At 45.5% G+C, this 23,881-nt stretch overlaps 1 protein-coding gene across 2 annotated transcripts; it reads right to left on the bottom strand.

Annotated features, from left to right (window-relative positions):
• Positions 1–7,954: 7,954 nt before the first annotated feature.
• LOC144134711 (uncharacterized) lies at positions 7,955–18,307 on the bottom strand. Of its 2 annotated transcripts, XM_077667557.1 has the most exons (5): positions 18,166–18,307; positions 10,287–10,438; positions 10,048–10,115; positions 9,487–9,573; positions 7,955–8,471 (listed from the first exon to the last, which is right to left on the bottom strand). In XM_077667557.1, exons 1-5 carry the CDS (start codon positions 18,262–18,264, stop codon positions 8,341–8,343), a joined length of 537 nt encoding a protein of 178 aa, XP_077523683.1. In that variant the 5' UTR covers positions 18,265–18,307; the 3' UTR covers positions 7,955–8,340. The 2 variants fall into 2 exon arrangements, with proteins under 2 accessions (XP_077523683.1, XP_077523684.1); XM_077667558.1 differs by lacking the exon at positions 10,287–10,438 and having other exon boundaries at positions 18,166–18,294.
• Positions 18,308–23,881: the final 5,574 nt, after the last annotated feature.

Here is a 23,881-nt window from a genome sequence, read left to right as displayed (position 1 = left end):
CTTTCGCATTGCGAATCCGCCTTTGTGAGCCTAACCACAAGCTTGCGCATTGGCCGTGACGCTGCAACTCTCCGATTTCCAAGTGCACTGCAAAAAATGTTCCACAAAAGTGGTTGATGACGCACTTTCGCACACGCCGATAAACGAATTCTCAGCGGTTGGCGAAGAGCGAAAAGCAGCACAAAACATCCCCATGCGTTGGGATAGCGAAACCGAGTGGAGAAAAAACTCTTTCGTTATGATGCGCACCTCGTGGGTGTGAAAGTTCACCTGAAGAGGTTATCGAGGCTCAGCTAGAATATTTTTACTATTGGAGGCTGGTCGCCAGATTCAGCGAAGAAGTGGAACGCCCGGCCACTCTAGCCAGAGGGCGCCCGGAAACCGGAGTAAGTGATAGCAGCGACCTCTAGTGCAGCTTGTAGTGGTGCACGTGCGGGAGCTGGAAAACTTCCACTTGAGGCCGACTAAGTTTTACTGTAGAAAATTAGGGGGACAATCAATGTAACTGATGCAACAGAATGCGATATTATGCACTGTGTTGCTTGAACGTTCCTTCTTTGATACAGCACTGTTGAGTTGGTTAAAATCCACCGCTGCTCCCTTCATTGCACATCTGCTGGAACACCATTGCAGATTTTTGTGTACTGCGTTTCTGAGACGGTTAAAGTTGCTGGAGACAACTAAATACCAAGCACAGCACCAGAGGCTGTGCAGGGCAGTGGTGTGCTATAATGCGCTTTTTCTACACATGCTTGCGTTTGGAGACGGATCAAAATTGATGACGACAACGACATCGAAGTACAGCGCCAGATACTAGCAGCTTAACACGTACGGTAGTAGGCTTTGGCGGTGCCCTAGTCAAAATAATATTCTAGAGGGACACTTAAGAAATTCCTTGGGTGGGGTTTTTGTTCACGATGTATTGGCGAAAGCACTGAAAGCCCGAGGTCATTCGATTTCCTGATGTTCTAAGCATTTCCCCAAACTCACCACGCCCCCTCTTTCCTCGCATAAAACTCCTTTCTTAGGCCATTTTCAAGATGTCACAAGTGCAGAAAACATAAACACTATCAGCGTATGAAAGGACACAACTAGATTCGGTATGCTGTCGAATTAGAATACTCAATTTGCTTTGAAGGATACTTAAGCAGAATTATTCAGTACAGATGGGAAATAACAACGAGGAATGAAAGCACCCTTGGGGTTAAGACCATTCGACCTGGGTTCTTTTTCCAACCTTTCTGTTCACATTAAAGCATGCTGTGCAACCGCCGTAAGCCATCTGCATTTAACCGTTAATAATTGATACAAAGGTAAAATTATCCACCATCGAAAGAGTAACAATGAAGTACAGGAAAAAAAGCTTTTCCCAAGACTACCTTCAGCATCGCGACATGCGCTCGTGGAGCTTTGCAAGCCTCCAGAACACAGCGTGCCTTGTGATTATTTGTGCCGATACTGCGTCTTTTTAGATCTTGCTTGTTACCATCGTAGCTGCGGTAAAAAAAAAAATAAGGAGCAATCAATACAATTCAAGCAACAGAATGCGCCAGCACGCATTTTGTAATTCAAGTATTCCTGGTTGTTTGAAACGGCTCAGCTGTAGTGGTTCAAGTGCCGTGCTTTTCCATTCTATGGACGTCAGATGGCGCGTCATTCCGCCTTTTTTGTACAGTGCGCTTGGCAGAGAATGAAAGCTGATGGATGTGCCGAAAAACAGGCGCAGCACCATAGACATGGAGGGAGGTTGATGTAAGCATTTGGCATTTTTTTACAATTTTTGTTTTGAAACATATGAAAGTTGATGAAGACAACGACACCAAAGCACAGCTATAGTGTACAAACAGAGCGCGAGATACCAGTTTAGCACGCGGGATGGTATACGCAGCGGGGGTGGCCTAGTGGTCTAACGCGGCGGTCGCAATCGCGTTGTGAACCCAGTGTTGGGAGCATACGTCCCGTGGCACAGCAACTGGGGCGACTGCCTCGGCACGATAACCTTCGCTTTGGGAACGTGTGAAAAATCGTACGACGGAGTTCGTTCCGTACTTACTGATGTTCGCGAGGGAGTTAAAGACGCCAACATCATTATCTTGGTCAAAAGGAAAAGTGTTCCTTTAGCAGAAGCGGAGACACCATCTGCGCCCGGCCCAGCAGGGAATGCGTAGCGAATTCATTGAAGGAGACCAACGCAATCGCGCGATTGCCAGCCCTAGCCAAAAGGCCGCTTACAATCCGGCGCATCAGGAGATGAAATTTTAAGCGGTGGACATGTTCTAAATGAGCAACCACACGATCAGTAGTGATGCGATAAAGGGGTTTGCGGCAGGTATTGCGCCTTAATGAGCCGGCCCATTCATAGTTGACGAGAAGCTGTCGATACAGTATTATAAGTTGAGGGTTCGACGGAAACCCGTCTGCCGAGGTAAATTCAGCATATAAAAAAAACAAACACTCGCCAAAGTCATACACGAAAAAACGTAAAAACACTGACGATTCGGCACCACTACGTGTGCCTTGGTCACAACAGGATGAAAGCGAGATGGGTTGCTGCTTATCTAGGAAAGCATTACGTATCGTGCGGATGTATATCTCGGGTAGATTTCCCGGTGTCCTCTTAATCGCTTGGCTTGTCATTTGTATGTTAAGGGAATCGTTGAGCAGGTGAGTAGATAAATATTTTTCTTTTTCAAGTGCGCGCGGCCTCCCAGTCAAAAAGTGGCCCGTATTTTGCTGGTGTTCAGCGAGAGCGTTTGAAGTCACTTTTTTGTTCCTGATATCACGCTGGTGTTTCTTTAAACGTCTCTTGAAGTTAATTGTCACGCCTATATAGGCTGCACTGCATCTGTTGCAAGGGATTTTGCAAACGACCACAGGGTAGCTTGTCTTTTCAAGCGGGTCCTTCAGCCGTACTAGATGGTTTCTGACTTTGCTCGATGGGACATGGGCAACTTGGAGGTCGTAGTCAGCCAATATCCGGCATAACGTCTCGCTTACACCAGGGGGCATACGGGATGGCTACACGCGTTTTCTTTTTGGCTGTTTTTGTTTCGGCTGGGTGGGCCACAGCGTGCCCTTCTTGTGACAGTAGTACTTGAGGCGGGTATCCGTTCTTTGTCAGCTCCTTTCTTATGCGGCGGACTTCATGAGCTCTTTTGCATGCTTTTGAACAAAGCTTGAAACCCCGATTGTAAAGCGCCGTGGCAACTGAGCGTTTCTGCCCTATTGGGTGCGCAGAAAAAAAATTAAGTTATTTCCCTGTGTGGGTGACCTTCCTGTACACGCTCGTCGCGATGCTGTTAGCTGTTCGCTCGATGATGATGTCGGTACTTTGACGACTGTTTCTGCGTCATCCGACGACAGGATACGGAAAAATTTCTACGGCACCTGAACTCTTTTTAAGAAAGCGTACAGTTCACTATGGAAGAAGAGAACAATGGGTGCCTCCCATTCCTCGACGTCGTTTTCACCATTAGTGGCACCGAAACGTCAATGCTTTTGATTTATTTGTGTATCACTTTGGCGAGTGTTTGTTTCTTGATATACTGCAATATAACGTTCGACAACCCACAGCGCTTGAGTTGGCGGGCTCTCTTAGGTGGGAAGGTGATGACGATGATGATTATGATGATGGATTTTTTATGACGCAAGGGCATCTATCGCCATAGAGCGCCATGGCACAGGGTATTTTCGATTACTGAATGTGGGGCCAAAGACCCATATTCCAAGCATTTCACCTAGTATAGGCCGAACACCAGACCAGGGGAAAGTTTGGACCCATTGTGTCACGGGTGGGTACCCGGCGGCACTGGGGATCGAACCACGCCCCTCCCGCATGCGGAGCTGACGCTCATTCTTAGGTGGGGAGGTAAAGGACTTTCAAGCGGAAGTCGCGTGGAGTATGGCACCACACGCAACGCGAAATTGCGGGCAAAAGGCGCGCCCCAATCCAGCCTAAGATTCACCCCTACAACTCCCGCTGCAAGATTACGCGCTTCTATGGGTGGTGCAATCTGGAGAAAATTTCGTTCTTCGAGGCAATAGTCTAACGAAGTCGCGAATACTCAATCGGGATTCTGGGTTCTTAGCAGGAAGAACAGGAGTTCCGCCGATAGCATCTTCTATAACTAACAGGGACACGACCAAATGGCAGATAAATATGGGTTTAGGACCGATAAGAAGAGTCAGTAATGAACGCGAGTCGTTTTCTCAGAAGACGTTCCTGGGTGGACAGTCGTCTCACAGTGTCCACGGTGTGTATTTCCTCCTGAGTGATGATCGAGCAAAGAAGAAAACGCTAACCAGGTGGAGTCGACACGCTACGTGAGCGTGCGCGGGGCCCCAAGGCGGGCGCAGGTACTAGGACCACCGGAAACATGAGGAACATCGCCAGCCGCCGCGGCAGCCCGCGAACGCAGAGGACCGCGGCAGAGAGAAGAACGGTCACTGCAGCCCAACACCAGCGCTAGCCCCTGGCTCAGGGGGCCTTGGCGTCAAGCCTTTTCCCGCCGAAGCACTGAGACCAGATCGCCGGCCGGGATGGTCCGTTGCTGTATGGACGTACTAGGAGGGTGAGGCGTCACCAGGAGCCTATAGACGTCAGCCTTGCCCCATGAGGCCACCAAGAGGAAGTCGTGGCTGACCTGGTCCAGAAGCGGGCGCCGCAAACGTTACTGAAGCCACACCCGGCCTCAGTAATGGCGCCAGAACCTGGGGCCATCTGCTGCTAGGTGTGCGGTGGGTCTCGTAATTTTTTTCACCATTCACGAGGCCTTTCACTACCACCGTGAGCAGACCAACCCCAATTAGGTTTACGTCAGCCTAACGCAAGTGCAAACTGCCCAGGACCCGTAGTTCATAGGTTCGTTGCCCGAGTGCTCCAGATGGAGGACGGTGCGCCTTGCTTGCCAAACGGGCTCCTAGACACAACGCCCGCCCCGGAGAGCGAGCCTCGGAAAGAGATGGCTCTCTGTTTGGATCGTCTCGGGGCTGTGAACGTGGGGGCGAGGTAAATAAAATACTATGAGGACATCGTTTCAGTCTACAATCCTTAGGACACACGGAGCGATCGGTCTCAGGAAGTAATAGTGTGGGATTACGAAATGACATTTTTTCCACTCACTGGTGAAGCACGCCGTGAAAAATAAAAGGAGCAAATGCTTTCTTTTGATTCCGTAGACGAGTAATCAAACGAAACACTTAGAGCATTGCACCCCATCTTCCTCAACTGGTTCAATTGTGCACCACCAAGCACCGCAGAAGCGGGTGCTGACTGGCCAAAAGAGACGACGTGCAAAAAGGGCCGAAATTATAGAGTAGCGGCTGCAGTCGAAGGGAGACGACAGCCAGTCGCGAAGGGGAGATGACGCAAGGTAAGTGCCTCTACTTTCCTCCTTTGTTGTCGTCATCTTTCTCCGTCAGCTGTCAGACTAAGCCGAACGGCAAGGAGTCCAGTAAACGCCTTGACCCGACAAAACGGCCTGTTATCTGCTTTGTTCTGATTCGCATAGCCGTCAGAAGGGCAGCATAAAATGTGGGCTAGCGAGAGCTCGCAGTTCGCGGCCTATGCCTAAACAGAGGTTTGAAGTTCTAGTTTAGAGCCCCACACATTTTAGCAGCATAGTCAGGCTCGAATGGAGCAGATGTGGGTACGAATGTCTTAAGGAGCAAGGGAAACAGTCCTCACCACTCAGAGATAATAAGTTTGATGTAAGTGATAAGTACCTACGTGAAAGGCTCAAAAGTATTATCTGTGGTCTGATAACATTTCACCAATACTATGTGCGTTGAAATTCGCACAGTGCCATTGAGGTCGCGGCACTCCCACCGTGTCGCAACCAGACTTCCTTTAGTACACTTGCCGCTCCGTTAATGTACATAGTTATGACAGCAATACTTTAACTCGAATAGCGATTTTATTCTTAGACAAAATGGGCAGCAGCTCAACAAGGGAAATTTAGAAAGGACAAGCCGTCCAAGGAATGTGGCTTTCGTGCACGATCTGACAATACATCTTTATCTATACTGCACGGACACAGCAATGTAGTATTAGAACGGAGGTTTGGAAGCGCTTTGAGGCAGTGATAGCTGATGTAGCTGTATGAAATCTTCTTTCGCTATTGGTTCGTTTACGACATTTCTGTTTTCTTCTTTGTGAGTTTTGTTTTTATTTGCTATTTTATTCTTCTTTTCTTCACCTTCACCGTCTCCTCCAACGATTGCACTCATTTTTACCCGGATATGGTTTTTGCGCATGTATTTCCAGCATGTGCTCTACCTCCCTATTTTGTGAGCGCCGCCCACTCGCATCAAGTTCAGGAGCCTGTTACCATTCCTGAGGGCACCGATCAGATGAGTCCCGAATGGCGCAAGGCTTACGGAAACGGTAATCACCCAAAGGTGTAAGAGACAGCGCAAGGACTAAGGCATGCAGGAAAGAGCGTGATCCAGCAAGCTGTTGATTCCGTTGAGAAAACATTGGAGAACAATCGCTGGAAACCAGTTACCTGCTCCATAAAGAACGACTCAATCTTTGACGAAGCTGCTCACAACTTTCTTACTAGATTGTGCAAAGGCATAACACTGAAGGCACTACATTACTATGCGATAGAAAGATTCACCGAACTATTACCCGTCCGGAAAAGAGTGTCAGTGACAGCTGGCTCGGGTGCCAAATTCAGAGGCCGTCTGGAGTCCATACGATCATATACCATACAGCGATCTTGTACCATGTACACCCCTGCGCTATATAAGGCACCCAAATGGCTGGGTAAGACTATGTAAGAGCTGCAGTTCCATGTCTTTAGCTGTGAGTGTTGGAGAAGCTGCGCGCAGTTACCAGAAAAGGGGTGGGAGGCTGGGGTTGTGGTGTGTGGGGAGTAGTGTGTAGAGTAGCTTGCATTATTCACAGGCATGCTCGCTCGACTATCAGCATTAACCGCGGCAAACATAGCCAGAAGGTGAAGGAAAGCGAGACGAAAGCGTCGCTTGGCGCGTTGCACTTGCTCGCCCTATACCTTCATTGTATTGTGATCAAACTGTTTCATGTTACGCCAGTATCAATATCGACGACGGAGAAACGTTAAATGCAGCTTCAGAAACTGCTTCTTAGCGAGTAAAATATATTTTCCATATTTAGCTGCGAATAGAAGTGTGCATAATGAATATCGGTTTCATAACTACCAAGTGTTTCAGGGAAGATTTTAAAAAAATCAAAAATAGGCTTTCTGGGGCAAAAATATTTGTTTTGCGGCCTAGTATTACCAGTGTCGGCAGACACCAGAAAACTGGCGAATCGTCTCATTTAACAAATTTTAAATAATTATTTTTTAACTAATAAAGTTCGGCGCCTAGTTGCCATTAGATTTGTAGCCGATGGTTAGTAATAGCCATATTCGTTTTTTAGGGTTTCGAAAACGCGATTACACTTGGCGCTGTGGCTCGACAAAATTTGGCTTTCTTGACTAGTTACGCGCAATAGAAAGATTGCTTTGTTTGCATGCTTTTCTAAGGCGCATGTATTTTGTCACGATGTAGCCATATTTTGTTGAGCCGCAGCGCCGTGGACAATCGCGTTTTCGAAATCCTAAAAACAGATATGGCTATTACTAACAATCGGCCACAAATCTCGAATTGCAACTGTGCGCCTAACTCAACTGGTTAAAAAGTTAATTATTAAAAATTAGTTCACTAGCTTACTTTAAGGCGATAGACCGGTTTTCTGGTGTCCTCCAACACCGGTAACACTATGCCGAAAAACCCATATTTTTGCCCCGAAAAGCATGTTTCTGAAAATTTTGGGGAGTCTTCCCTGAAACATCTGGTATAGTTTCCCTCGTAGTAGTGTAGCATTTACATTGTTGCCTACAAAGACTGACTTTTTCACTGGCTGAATGGGCAAGTATGGAAAAAAAGAATTCGCAATTAGCGGACAATAGAGGGCTTTATTCGCAGCAAAGGTTCTGCATGCAAAACTAACAGAAAATAAGATGGTTTGTTCACTAGAATGGGTAGCCAGTTAAAAAAGTGATAGAAGCTTGCCATAGTGACCACTACATTTAAATTGTTAGGAGCTACGCTTACTAAAAAAGGCACCACTGCTCACTACGTCAGTGCAAAGCGGAAACGCCTCTCTGTCTACTGGAGGTACTAAATTTCAGAGTTGGTTCGAAGACGCTGTGCACAGTGTTATTTGACGTGTTTCATGCAACTGCCTTTATGCCCATTTTGTCACTTGTGAGAACATTTGGCCTCACTTTTTCATGCTTATGAACATGCGAAATAACAAAGAAGAAGAAGGCTCACTAAAAACTGCACCCAGTTCATCGGAAAGGTCGTATTTTATTTGTCCTCGTCTTTGCAGATGTTGCCGTCCACCAGGGAAACCCTTACGTCGCAAATGCCTTTGTAAGTTTTGAGGCAGTCTTTCGGAACGTTATGCACCACAGCTCCTCGCACCCACAACATGCAATCTGAAAAAAGTAAATTCAAAGGTAACCGATCCGTGCCACGTTTAGAGCCAGGCAGCTTCTCTGAGATTATTCTACTTTGACTGAAGCAATACTAAGACGTTTTTCAACATTCGATTAAATATTCTTAGGGCCGCATTGCGTTTTCGGTCCGACGCCTTTCAAGGTTCAGATAATATTCCGTTCCGAAGATTTTTTCTACATACTTTTCATGTGAGTCTGCAATCATTAGCGGCGAGATTTCCAGATGCGTTTGGTTTACCTTATTGCAAAGCGCGTAGGAAAGCATCGTTAATTCTCAATATCAGAATAATTCGATCTGCCTGCGGTTTCAAAAACTTTTCATCTTCAAACTTTAGCGCGCTAATACTTTTCATGCATTCCCGCTTGCGCTTTCTAGTATTCTTGCACTCGTACAGTCATTAAAAAATACGCCCAGATAACTTAATTAGTTCTGTCACCAACAGTGTTAGTCTGTTAACATGTCGGCGCCGAGAAAAGTGCTGCCTAATAGTTATGCTTAATATGTGTAGTTACCTGTCAGCTCCTTTTAGATGCGTACAGTCTTAATTCTCATTCCTATCTTTCTTTTGCATGCACAGTTTTTGCCAAATTTAACCAGGCTGCATGGTTTACTTCTTCATCATATAATGAATCCCCTAGGGCTTCCCTAAAAGCCAAAAGGTAATGGAAGGTGAGGAAAATGGTTCTTCATACCTCACAGTGATTTATAGCTTGATTGGCGCGGGAAGTGTTTCACTAAACAACTGAGAAGTAAATTGGGCAGCCTGCTTATTTTTGCCAAAGACGGTACCTTCCATGACACCTTTGCAAGAATAAATATGTGCTGCCTTCGGAAACAGCAGCACAAAATATAAAATAGTTATTGCGTGAACAGACTCTACATTAAGAAAGTTTTTTGTCTTTCTATAATGCAGGAAATCTCGGGAAAATGACGTAAATAATAAATTTAGAACGTGTGTAGAAGCACTGCAAGAAATAAGGTAAAAATGCTTACGGTCGTGATTTTCGTACGGAAGTTTGACGACAGCGCAGCTTTTGTAGTCAGTGTATTCGAAGAGCACAGTGAATACCCGCGTTTTATCTGTAAAGAGAGCGAAATGATACTTACACATATCAAACAGAAACAGATCCAAGAGGAAGCAGTATATTAGTGCTGATTCATTTGTAAACGTCCTTTATACTTGCAAACTTTCGCGGCCGGTGCGGTTTGATCATTTTTCGAGGTTTTTTTGCTGGTGAGCTTTAACCAAGTGGGGTACAGTTCTCTGGCCACAATTTCGATATTCTGAGAGTAATTGATTAAATGCCGTTAAGGATCGAATGATAGAATGGCATTTTTGTTTACACGCGAGAACGTTTTATGTCGGTTTCAAACTTAACTTGAAGCAAAAGCGATTTGAATACCATGCAGGTAATCATAAACACAAGCGCTGAAATTACCTCTTCGCAACGGCCGGCTAATGCTGCTTTGATCGAAACTATCACCACGACACGAACAATAGAGACGACTATTGTATAAAACTTGGAAATTATACGAGAAATGAAACATAATCACCTTCGTTCAAATAGAATCTGGTTTGGCCAGGGGCATCTCCAGGGAAGAAGTTCAAGCTGACGTCTTTCCTGCAGAGAAAAACGCCAGATAACCAAACAGTGGATCACGTACGAAAAAGCCCGATTAACCGAAATAAATGCACGTTGTTCGGACTCAATCATTGGGGCAAAAACGCATCGTTAATATTTCTTTTTACCTATAACTTGTGTTCGGAGATGGCAGTAATTCCATTGACCCACCCGTTATCTCCACTGTGACCCTTGAAGTGCCAGACGTAGGTGGCAGTCTTGGCCTTCGGATCGAAGGCTCTGCGCGTTGCGCTAAGGCATTTGAAAGAGGAGTGGTTGCTTGAATTGAAGGCGGCTACAGGTTGAGGAAACTCCGTGTATAGCTGTCAGAAAAGAAGAAATAATGGAGTGTTCCAATGAGGAATACTGACGTAATTGGACTTTAAACAATGGACTTTAAAAGTACATGGTAGAAAAGTTACGCAAGGGAAATGCTTTTTTACATGCGATGGAAGCCGCTATGTCTCCTTCACCAGCATATCTAGAAGATGTGTTCTAAATTTCACAGTCTTCACCCATCTCACAAAATTTTTGCTCGTTATTTCTTCATCGTGCTCCTTCGTTTAGAAATATGCGGCTAGTTTTTCTGTGTCTCCTTAGAGAAAAAAAAATCTTGAAAATTAACTCACAAAGTGTTTGGTCGCTACCAACAGAAAACTTGAGCGGTACAAGCCAGCCTTGCAGTATTCAGACAATGAACTTGTCAAAAAGAAAACGCATATGTTGATTTTAAATTTGAAATGAGAACAGAATCAGGGAGAATTTAAGTGCCTATTCATTAGTTAAATGGTTATCGGCTCCTGGATGTTTATGCTGTGGGGACCTGCCTCGTAGTCCCGTTTGTTTGCTTTCCGGCGATGCACCCTGCAGCAACAACATCGCCTCGATGAGGGGCGCGCCACGTGACTCGCCCTGGTTACTTACCATAACTAACATAAGAGGGCGAAACGAGCGCCACAGACGACGTCATCGCTGCGCGCATCCTCTTCGGCTGGGGAACGCCATTTCGTGCCGACGTGTCGCCGCGATGCTCCGCGCTCTGCCAGCGGGGCGAGGCCTCACGGTGGCAACTTTCTCCCGGCAGCTCGTCCCGTCCGGCCTCGGAGCTTCCCCTTGCCCTAGCGTGAGCGATCTCTCGCTCGTAACTAGCTTGCTCGTGAGTCGGACCACCTCGATTCAGGAGTGCAAACTGCTGGGCTAGTTGGTTCATATTGCATAGAAAAGGAACCAGCGAAAATAGACGCAAGACAAGAACAAAGGAGGCACACACCACAACGCTGGACTTACAACTTACAGTTGTAAGTCCAGCGTTGTGGTGTGTGCCTCCTTTGTTCTTGTCTTGCGTCTATTTTCGCTGGTTCCTTTTCTATGCACCTCGATTCCTTGGCGTGCTTTGTTGCTAGCCGTTGTTATTGTTGTAGCAATAAATGCCTGTTTGTGTCACCCAGAGTGTCGTTCCTTTGTTCCCTCAAAGCAAGACCCGCCGTGGTCGGCATGCACTACACTACCGCGTACACTACCGAGGAGTAGTGTACGCGGTTACGAGGCGTGATCCTAAAGGTTTTGAACTGTGCCAGCCGCGATTAAATGGGGAAAATTTATTTATCTCCCCTATTAAAACCCAGATATGCTTAAATTTGAGTGTCCTTTTGGAACAGAATTTCGTTACGTTTTAAGATAACGCCATTTTAACGCACAGCTACAACGGCAGCCGTGTCAGTACATGTTCAGGGAAAATTATGGGGGCACCTGAACAAATCTTGTGATGTGTAGATGCGAGAGCAAGATTAATCGGCTCACTTTCTCTGTGGACACCTGAGTCGCGCTCTGAGTAGGCGGTGGCGTCCAGCTGCAAATCGAAGCAGTTATGCGCCTTTCTTTTTCTCAAAACCAGCGAAAGGTTTAGGCTCCGGCGGTTCTGAGGAAAGAAAAGGCGGATAACTGGCTCCCGCGGTCAGTGAACATCTCAAGTGAGATTTGACGTACTTGGCTGTAGGGACGCCGGCGGCCTATCTGCTCCAGGGGGTTGATGACGTCATTTGATTGCTGCGTTTCGGCCACAGTTTTGTGACGACTGGGTTTTTCGCACAACGAGCAAATTTATGCTCTGGCTTTAAAAATACAGGGTGAGTTGGAGCCAAAGTTCCTAAACAAGGGTGAGCTGGTAAACAATGGCATGATCAAAAATACATGTACCAGAAAATATCAGGAATCGTCGTATATTTCCACGCTTTTGTCATCGCGCTTTCTTTTTCCGTGAAGTAATGGATGCGTAAACATTTATTAGGGCAGAGGACGGCCTGCGGCCGTGGCTGCGGGATCACATCCATGAGGTAATAAAATCAGTATCTTTAATTTGCCAGTAATTCCTCCCCATAAATAGGTAATACTCTCATATGTGGCATACGGGGGATTCAGGTATATAAAACTACAGGCAGCTTTTTGCCGATAACCTTACATGAGACAGAAGTCGGTGTCAATACGCTTTGGGAAGATGGTGAAGATCAATAGGCAGATTACTAATAAATGTACTGAATGAAACCTCTCAACTACCTTTGTGACCAACTTCTATACCTCTGTTGAGGACTTTTATTGGGAAAGCATTGTATGGTTATGTCGCGTGAGCAAAAAGTGTCCACATATTTTGTCTGCACGATTGCGTCGTTCTGCGGAGATAAATGTGTAAGAAGTACTTGCAACTGGGCTTGTTGGTGCATATTCGTGAAAGACATAAGAGCGCAAACTGGCAACACGGACGAGGAAGGGAACAGGACGAGCGCTACTTTCAACAGGGTTTATTCAGGGAAGAGCGTATATATAGCCTCTGACCTTATTCATGTTCTTAATCTCAATTTGACAAACATCTACCTTTCACAGATATACCTCAAGAAACATCATTTCACTGTGCCGGATAATAACCGAGGTATTACTGATGCAATTGTCACCTCGTTTCTTGATATAAAAGGCTTCCACGAGCTCACGTTCGGTCTTATCTCGGCTTTTCAGTAGCACTTTGCATTCAGGCAGTCGGGGCTTGCAGACTGTACGTTTCTCTTTCGAGCATGCTTGGCAGTGGTCTGGAAGATGGGCTCCTTTCTTATTCAATGAATTCTTGTGTTCAAGCAGGCGCTCATAAAGACACCGGCCGGTCTGTCCAACGTACACCTTCCCGCATGTAAGCGGGAACTCGTACACCACTCCTTTCTTGCAGCCAACAAGTGGCGTTCGGTGTCTGATGGCGCACTCTTGCATTTCCTTTCTCCCAATACGTGAGCACATTCCGGCTAGTTTTCGCGGCGCTGAAAATACCACGTTGACGCCGTACTTATTGCCCACCTTCTTCAGATTATGAGAGGTGTGGTGTACGTAGGGTACAACTTCCGGCCTTTCCAGCCTTTTTTCTTGAGGTTTGTTGTTTTCATTGCTGCCCTTCAGCTTTTTCAGCAAGGTCTACGTCACGGAGAGAACCAGGGGAGCCGGGAAGCCTGCATTCTGCAACCTGGACACCTGAGATGCAAAGCTGGCGCGCATGGCATGGTGGCAGGACTTCTTTAGTGCGGACGCTATAGGCACTGGGAAGCGATAGCCCTCTTAACGGTCTTAGAATGGTTTGAATGAAATGGCAACAAATCTGTCTTGGCGCGTGGACAGTATCGCCAGCAAACATACGAAGGGTGAAAAGTTAGGGTTATATCTAAAAAGTGTAATTGGTTATTTCTTCTAGGCAGTTCGTGAGTGAAGGTGAGGCCCATGCTGTTTCGACCAAACGTACCTAAAACATCAGCTACTGCTTCGTCAAAACTAAAATCGCTATCTGCCAACAAGTCCAGGTAAGCGTCTACATATCTAAAAACGTGGACTATACAATCCGTGTCAAGTGCTTCACTCAAGGAGCGGTCAATTTCAGATAAAAATATATTACAAAGTACCGGGGCGACACACGAGCCAATGCAAATGCCCTTTTTTTGTAGATACATTTGGCCATTGAAATCAATAAAAGTGGCCTTCAGATAAAACTCAAGCAATGACATGAAGTTGTCCACATTCAAACCAGAAGCGTTTTGAAAAGCCGTGGCTCCATTCCTATGAATGCAATCACGCACTGCAGCAAAGAGATGTCGATGCGAAACCGAGTAGAAAAGATCTTCTACATCAATGGAAAAACCAGACCTAATGTTCCTATTAGTCTGAAGGAAGGCTATCACATCATCAGAGTTCTTAGTTCCAAAGGGGTCTTCTATTTCCAGAGTCTTCAAGTTCTTGAGCAAAAATTGACTGATTTGTCGTTGCCAAGTATCCTTCTCGCTTACTATTTTCCGGAAAGGTATTTCCGGCTTGTGAGTTTTCGCCGAGAAAAAGACCGAAAGGCAGTTCTTTTCACACTTCCTGATGGCCCTAGCTAGTTTATGCAGGTGCAGTTCCTCACATTGTGTTAGGTAGTGCCTGAGTAGATCTTGAAATGGGAGCAGTTCTGATGATGAATTATAATTAGTTAACACATTAAATTGACTTAATTAAAATAAATGCAGTGCTTGAAGCAGGTTTTGTGTGCCTGATTCGCTGAAAAACGATGTAAGTGCGTGAGAAGGCCTACTTAGTATAAAAAAGATAAAATAGTAAAACAAAAACGTAAATGAAATAAGAAATAGACGAATAAAAACTGAAAATAATAAATAAGGATAAAACAACAACATTTCAAATAAACATTTTAATTTTTTTTTATTATTGGCACTAAAAGAAATCTACGGTACAGCTTCTGCAGCGCACAGCGCCCGACACGTGAAGCCACCTGACCCATAAACCCTTATATGCAGCGAAAGAAGGTGTGGCGACGCAAACCGGACTGCATGCTTCTCGAGGGTGCGCCGTGCAAAGGCAGCCGACTCGCATACCACCGCCGATGCAACGGCGCGTCACGGCTGCGGCGGCTTGGAGCAACTTCTAGTGAAATCGTTCTATTAATGCCAGCGTACTTAGAGCTAACCCGTCTCCAAAAGCTAGGCGTCAGCGTTCTAAAGCAGTTCATCATAGCGAGAGGCAGACGAAAAAAAAAATCCTTCCTGCTGTAACATTTTTCTGAAAGAATCAACGAAAGTAACGAAATGTCCGCTTGCGGGCATTTTGCCGGAAAAATAGCAAACTGCTATCCCTTCGTCCTTGTTCACTGCGACACTGGGTTTTTAAAAATCGTGCAATTTCGACGTTCATCTCCTTTCTTTCGTCCTTGACTTTTTACAATTTCACCATTTTTATGCTGTGGTTGACCATTGGTTTCTTTGTTCATTGCGCCCACTTCTACTGTTTTTTTATTCTTTTACCTTGAGTGAGGAAGCACACGGCAAATTTAATGTCATTCCCATCGAATGACATTAGCACCTCATGCCATTAATCGGCTGCTACACGGAAATATTTATTGAAATTAGGTTGGAATGACATTCGCCTTCGAATGAGTTTGTGCAACTCATTCGCATTCAATCTCGAACCGAATGTGTAGACACCAGATACGCAGCAGAAACAAGCGACGCGAAAAAATAGCATGTGCACTGCCAAAGTTAGAAATTGTATTTATTTAGTTCTGCTAAAGAAATATAATAATTTTGGTGCGAACCTTTTCACCCTAGAAACTGTCGTGGATAGTGGATAGTTGTTACTCTCGGTCCCAGCAGCAGCCAACGGCAGCGGCCGACCGTGAAGCAGGGCCTTTCCCGCGACCGCCGATCATTTTGGGTTGCGTGTTTCTTGTTCGTTGGCGTTTCATGTTCATTTCGCTCGCAAGTACTTAAAGATGTAACTGAGCATTTCCCCTTTTGGAAATCATTTCCACGCTCCGCGCGCTGCCTCGTTAGCCATTTTGTTTGTTTACGTTTATCAGATTTTTGGTTGACTTTGTACTTGGCTTGGCTATTTAAGTGCTGTAGAATTAACGGAAATAAAATTTAGACTTATATTATTGTACAAAAATGTTCTCACCCGCTTTTAAAATAAGACATAACCACTTCAAACATCTTTTATGCGCGCTGGTGTCTTTCAATTGTACTATTTTTTTTTCACTGATCGTCACTGCCATTATTTTCGAATGACATTATTTTTTACCGTGTAGCACCGAAGGAGACCAAATAATACCCCTGTCACACAAGCATACGTAATGTTCTTCCAATCGATTGTCATTGGATGCCTCGAATGTCATTCGGTGTCTTTCGGTGCTACACGGTAAAAAATAATGTCATTCGAAAATGATGGCAGTGACGATCAGTGAAAAAAAAATAGTACAATTCAAACACATCAACCCGCATAAAATATGTTAACAATTGTTGTATAATGTTTTAAGAGCGGGTGAGAACATTTCTGTGCAATTTTATACGCTTAAAATATTATTTCTGGCCATTCTGCTGCACTTCAGCCATCAAAAGCCAAGCCAAGTACAAAGTCAACCACAAACTTGAAAAATGTAAACAAACAAAATGGCTGACACGGTGGCGCGCGGCGACGCGTGGAGCGTGGAAATGACTTCTGAAAGGTGAAGTGCTCAGTGACATCTTTAAGTACTTCCGAGCTAAACAAACACGTAACGCCAATCAGCAAGAAACGCACAACCCAAAATGATCGGTGGTCGCGGGAAAGGCCCTGCTTCACGGTCGGCTGCTGCCTTTGGCTGCTGCTGGGATTGAGAGTAGTAGCTATGCACGACAGCTACAAGTGTGAAGAAGTTCGCACCAAAATTAACATTTTTTAGCAGAACTAAATAAATACAATTTCGAGCTTTGACAGTGCGCACACGATTTTTTCGCGTCGCTTGTTTCTGCTGCGAGTATGGTGTCCAGAGTACACATTCGGTTCGACATCGAATGCGAATGAGTTTCGTGAACTCATTCGATAGCGAATGTCATTCGAACCTAATGACATTAAATGTTCCCGTGTAGCAGCTGATTAATCGCATTAGGTGCGAATGTCATTCGAAACGAATGACAATAAATTTGCTAATGTGACAGGAGTATAACATTCGATGCATCGAATGACATTCGGTTGGAATGACATTAAATTTGCCGTGCGGCAGGGGTAAAACTCTGCTTTACTGTACTTCATATGATATTCGGCCAACCTGCTTTCGATTGCATTAAATCAACTTTTGCCCAGGCACTATAGGTATGACTTTTTGAACAGCGCTAGTCACTCCTTCCTCAACCTTTCCTTAGTTACGGAACCTTGGTGATACCCCGCCCATATACCAGGCAGGACTGTGTTTTGTTGCAAGAGGAATTTAGGGCCCGTATTGTATTTAAAAAAAAGGTCTTAATAGCTCCCAAATCTCACCTGGCATTTAATACATTTGTGTTGGCTAGCTAGTGAACGTGGAAGTCTTCGCAGTCTATGCGCGAAGCCAATAAAGGCACTGTGGTAAAATTGACAACTTCATCTCCTTTTTACTGTTTCTGCCTGACACGCATTCACAGATGCATGAATTGGTCGACACCAATAAAAATTGCCAGTCTACTCCCAAAACTATAATCGTAAAAATATTTACGATGACAAAACGCCTTGATTGTTATCGAATTACTATATATCGTTTCGTTTGCATTATTTACCTACGGTGTGCGTAGCATGTGCAAAATAAGAATTATATCTCTTCTCATTTGGAAACAATCATGATATTACTGCCCAATTTGATGAAAGCGCAGGTCTAGAAATTTTTGCATAATAATATTAGTTGGTTTTGGAGGGAAAGGAAATGGCGCAGTATCTGTCTCATATATCGTAGGACACCTGAACCGCGCCGTGAGGAAAGGATAAAGGAGGGAGTGAAAGAAAAAAGAGGTACCGTAGTGGAGGGCTCCGGAATTATTTTGACCACCTGGGGATCTTTACCGTGCACTGACATCGCACAGCACACGGGCGCCTTAGCGTTTTTCCTCCATAAAAACGCAGCTTACCTTTGCATTGAGGTTATCAATCAAGTTTAGAGGCACCTGTGCCAAAGTGAACCGGCTACGAGATACAGTGCCGGTTGTCGGGTTGAAACGCAGCAGCTCCAAAAAAGTGAGTGCGTGCTCACCTTGACATTGTCCGTAGGATGGCTCCGACGATTATTCGTAGGCACTGCGACTGCGAGTGCGAAGAGCAATAGGCCGAAGCCCACTTTCAGCCAAACCATAATTGAAAGAGGTGGGACGCAGTCTGTGCGCCACCGCCCAAGATCCAACGTGTCGAAAGATACTCTAACCGCTTTTATAAGGTGAACCAGTAGGTGCCTGCCTTCGGAAGGAAAGGGAGAGAAACTTGTTTTTCCTCTAGTAGTCAGCATAGGGTGCCAAAAAAAACACACAGCAATGAAAGTCAAATCACCTCCTGAAGTCAGCCCCTTTACTAGAGAAGCACCTTTCGTACGTTTCTCTCTTGTTTCAAATACCGCGCTAATATAAGGCGGAGGCAGTCACGAGGCATCGCGAGTCAAGGCAACTTGACAGATCGCGGCACGTGTTATTGAATCAGGTCAATGGCTCCTTTCAGCCCTAAAGCAGGAGTTAAAACAAGATGCTCTGACGACTGCTTTGGGTTTTGATAAAACTACTAATATAGCGGCTTGACAGCAACGTTACTTGCGTTTCGACCAGTGAACGTGCAGGTTCTTTTTTTTTATGCTGACGGTTTTTCTTCGCATTGCGTACTCCGCCATCCGCTTCAAATCATTACGAGGTCCTTATCTGTTAATTCCACCTCCGCGCTGAGAAGTCGTGCCATGTGTAGCCTCGACGTAGTCCACATATTGAAATCCACTACTGAAAACAACTACCAGCATTAAAATTACCCCGTGCACTCAGTGGGACAGCAAGCACGAACTCGGTCTTGCAGCGTTCATTTTTAGTACGGGCCATGCAAGAAGTGTGTGTGTGGGGGGGGGGGGGGGGGGGGGGGGGGACGGCTGCAAGTGGTTAGATGGATGGGTGATGTTCGATTTGGACAAGCTTTCTTTGTTCTCCAAACGCTTGTTCTAGTCTTGCCTATGACCCCTAACCGTGTGCCGCTCCCACGTTGTGAAATTTCCAACGCAGCCATCGCCGTTTTACTCTTTTCCTTGCGTCTCAGCCTCGTCCTGTTTTTGATCAGCGCTGGTGGCTATTCCGGGTCCACGACGCGATCGACTCGTATGCAATAATTTCTTCGTGCGATAAGTATGTATTTACGCTTTGTCGATGCCTTAGATATTGTAATACCTCAAAGTAAAGAACGCAGTAATAAAGTTCGCCACGCCGACAAGCCGCCTTGTCAGAGGGGACCGAGGGCGGAACAAAGCCCCTTCCCGAAATGAGTAATGAAGGCCACTAACCCGGCTAATGAAAAGCCCCGGGTAGGTGCTTTGACTTCCCTGGGCATACAGACTACTGGGCATGGGCTACAGACGGGCTCGTGCCCGAATCTAAATACACTCAACAAAATACAACCCACACAATACACAGACAAATACCCATGGTGCCATGAAACACCTACGCTCTATCACATAACGTGGGCCTGCCAGAAAATAGAGGTGGCAGCAAAAATACCAAACCCGAGTGCGGAGCAATGGGAAGGAATGCTCTCCAGCGACAGTCAGGACGTCCAACATGGGCGATCCGGCGAGCACTGCTGGCAGCGGCATCCAGCGGAGCCCTGGACTAGGGGCAGACGACCATTGCTAAGAAGACGGACGACACACCTGACTCCGCCAAATTGCTCACCTACTCTCTAGAGCTCAATAAACGTTTTCCCTCCTTCCTTCCTTCTTTCCCTGGGCAAGCCGTGGCAGGATATCTCAGCCGACTACTAGTTTTCCCCTGCTATTGAAACGAATATTGCTCACGTCACCGTTAACATCCAAAACATGAGTTATTGTATAAGATCTATATCGTTTGCAATTCTTTTTTCACAACAAAGCGCATAAAAATTGTTTTACAAATCATCATCATCATAATCAGCCTAATTATATCATCACGATGAGCCTGACTACGCCCAATCTAGGGCAAAGGCCTCTCCCATGTCTCTCCAATTAACGCTGACCTTTGCCAGCTGCGCCCACTGCATGCCCGCATACTTCTTAATCACATCCGCCCACCTAACCTTTTGCCGCGTCCTGCTACGCTTGCCTTCTCTTGCAATCCACTGCGTTAGCCTCAAGGACCAGCGGCGATCTTGCCTTCGCATTACAGGTCCTGCCCAAGCCCATTTCTTTCTCTTGATTTTGACTAGACTGTCGCTGTTCCCACACCCACTCTGCTCGCTTCCGGTCTCTTAATGTTACACCTATCATTTTTCTTCATAGCTCGCTGCGTTGTCCTTAACTTGAACCCTTTTCGTTGGTCTGCACGTTTCTGCCCCGTAGTTGACTATCGGCACGATAAAGCTGTTGCATACTTTTCTCTTCGGGGATACTGGCAAACTGTCATTCATGATCTGCGAGAACCTTCCATATGCGCACCACCACAATCTTATTTTTCTAGTTATTTCCATCTCACGATCCGGATCAGCGGTCAAAACCTGCCTTATGTAGACATAATTCTTTAGCAGTTTCATCACCTCGCCACCAATTGCGCACTGCTGTTCTCTTGCTAGACTGTTGAACACTGCTTTGGTTTTCGGCTTGTTAATTGTTAAACCCATCATACTGCTCTTCCTGTCTAACTCATTTATCATGCTTTGCAATTCATCTCCTGATTGACTCCTGACGGCAATCTCATCAGGAAATCACATATTATTTAGGTATTCTTTGATAACTCTTATTCCTAACTTTTCCCATTCCAGGCCTCGGAATACCTCGCGGTTCCCATGCTTAGGACATTGCAGTAAGCCGGAAAGGTCACTGTCTTTCAGTCTCCCTTTGGAGGGCGGGGGGGGGGGGGGGGCTATGTAGCGGTATCCTGAAGGGACGGTGACGGTTCGAGGGACGTTTTCCAGTTTGCAAGTACAAAAGGTAACAGCCCTGGCCTTCTGACGAACCGTTGACCACCGGCCACATGGTGGTGCCTGTCTTCACAACTGCTGCCAGTGTTGTTCGACAATCCGGCGCCCACGCATAGCTGTCTGTCACCAGGCCACCATTCCTCCCCAGGCCTTTAGTGCGGCGGAACTCTTCCCACTGTCCAACGCGCCCCATCCTGACTCGTCGAACTTTAAACCTTTTAACGGCAAGATTTAGGTACACCTTTTGTAGTGACTGTTCAGTTCAACGGCGACTTTTTGTTTGCCTATTCCTATCATGTGCCGCCGCGTTGGCTCAGTGGTTATGGCCCTCTCCTGCTGACCCGAGAGACGCGGGTTCGACCCCAGCCGCGGTGGTCGAATTTCGATGGAGGCGAAATTCTAGAGGCCTGTGTACTGTGCGATGTCGGTGAACGTTAGAGAACCCCAGGTGGCCGAAATTTCCGGCGCCCTTACCTACGGAGTTCCCCATAAGCTGAGTCGCTTTGGGACATTGAGCCTCAATAAACCTACCATTCTTTTCCTGCATTCACATGCATTTTGCCTTTTATTTTTCTATACCATTATTTGCTCTTAGAACTGAAATTTCTATTAGTACCTTGCGAAGCGACAAATTTCCACGAAGGTTTGTGTTCTTTGTTATTTTTTGCCATTGTTGCATATAAGAGGACTGACCGTGCATGCGTGCAATGTAATGGCGAACTATGGTCGTACTTGTGCATTGACATTTCCTAATTGCCCATGTATTGTGGACTGTATTAAGTGCTTCCTTACATCAGAAGGTTTTGCATGTGAACGTTTATGCCATTTCATACTTTCTTCTACTGTCGCATCTCCTGTACTGACTGTGGCAGGAATCCATGCTAGAATAGTACGCAAACAGCCTTCCGTTTTTTTCTGCATTGTAACCTCTGCCTTTATTAGTCATCCCGATATATTTATCTCACTCACTGCATCGCGCTTTCTAAGCATGCCGTCGTGGCCTCTCCTATGCGTTCTGTGCTGCTTATTCCGCTCCTCGCTCTTAAATGCACAGGCGCCGTCTGCGTTCTGAGGCATGTTTTCGCGCTAAACTCTTCTTTCAAGTCAAGAACACAACTAACTTACGGGATACAGCAACCTTGTATATTTAAGTGTGCATTTTCCTGATGTGTACATTAAACTCAAGTCTTTACATTCACGTTGAGCGAGTTCTATGGTTGTTACGTAACGTCTGTGGCCTTTTGCTATGTCTTTGTACCTCTGGCGCCTTTTCGTGCCTTTTTGAGCCTGTTATTTTTGTCTGTGTTTAGCTGCGCAGTTTCCTTTGCGTTGTGTCCAGCATCCGTTCAGTCACTCTCTTGTCGCTTGGTATGAAACTCCATGCTGAATAAACTCTCTGTTGGCGAAACTCCCTGTTGGAGACACTCCATGTTGGAGAAACTCTGTTTATTCCACACTTGCCACATATACTAGTTTTGTTCTATGCGTTCCTCCAATCTCGTATTTCACAACGTGTCTTCGTGGCTGTATTTTAATTTTTGTTTGTTTGCAGGCTTTATGAAGAACGCGACATATTCATCGCTGTCCTCCGCCATTAGCTGCGGTGTCAACAATTGCGCCGAATGGGAGCGGGCATCGCCAAATAGGATTCGACACTTTACCGTTCTCAGACATAACTACACATTGTACGCAATAAAGTTCAACTGTTTCGTATTGTGCTGTACTTCGCTCAAGTTTGTTCAAGTTCATGTGCGAAGTTTTCATGTGGGAAGTATTTCTGCTCTCATATATGTGTGAATGAACAGGCGAAGCAGCATCTGTAGGCGTAAAACCCCATCAGCGATTACTAACAACCCGAACATTTCATACCTTCTAGTTTTTTTTTTATTATAGGGTGCAAGAATAGGGTTAGAAAGGCCATAGCGTGTTCTTTTTAATTGCGTAGGCAGCTGTACAAATTCACAATCACCGTCAAAGGAACAGGACAAGAGAAATGAGAACAAAAAATCCCAGAAGTATTGCCTGACAGAAAGGAACTACATGCGGTTTCCATTAATTTTCGCAACGAGTGATCATCGTGCCATGAAAGTGAAAATGGACCACTACAGTGTTCAGCCTCACTCAGCTAAGATATTTCATTCGTCTTGAAAGCTACTTAAGATGTTGGCAATTTCTCCACGAATATTTCGGTAGACACACAAAGCCTAACTCGATGTATGTGGATTACTCCGTCCGTCGTAAATCTCACCCAACGCACGCAGGATGGAAAGAAATTATATACGTTTGCAAAAGAATCGCGCTAAGGTTATCAAGCGGGTGCATGACAGCTTATGATAGCGTGCAGGTATATATTGTGTCTGAAAAAATGTGCGCAGATAACTACGCGGCAGTCTTCCAATATAGTTTAATTTTAGCAAGGGCCACGTGTCCAACACCCTTCATTTGTGTACACGTAGCTCGTCGGAGGTTCTTTTCATGCATGTCTGTTAGAAAGGATGATTACAAAGCCACTGGTTCCCGAATTTTTCCTATGGGCACTCGTTTGCCTGATTTATATTTGAAAACAACGCGTCAGTCGTGAAGGTACAGACAGCAAACATAATTTCATTCTTCCAATAAATTTAAGACACATCCGCGTAGAAATAACAAGGTAGTATCTGCGATATTTTGCTTCTTTTGCTTCGTTTTAAGAATCATTCAAGGCACTCGAAGAGTTATAGACTCGCACAAATAGTAACATGCATATAATTTGCATTAGACCTTTTTGTATGGTTGGTTCTAACAATAATATATATCAGTAATGGACGCTTTCAAGTATAATTCCTGCTGTCGTTGGG

Source organism: Amblyomma americanum, chromosome 5 (assembly GCF_052857255.1).
Source record: "Amblyomma americanum isolate KBUSLIRL-KWMA chromosome 5, ASM5285725v1, whole genome shotgun sequence".
In the NCBI taxonomy this organism is placed as follows: Eukaryota; Metazoa; Arthropoda; class Arachnida; order Ixodida; family Ixodidae; genus Amblyomma; species Amblyomma americanum.
The sequence above is the reverse complement of the archived record's forward strand: the minus strand, read 5'-3'. Positions and strand labels throughout refer to the sequence as shown.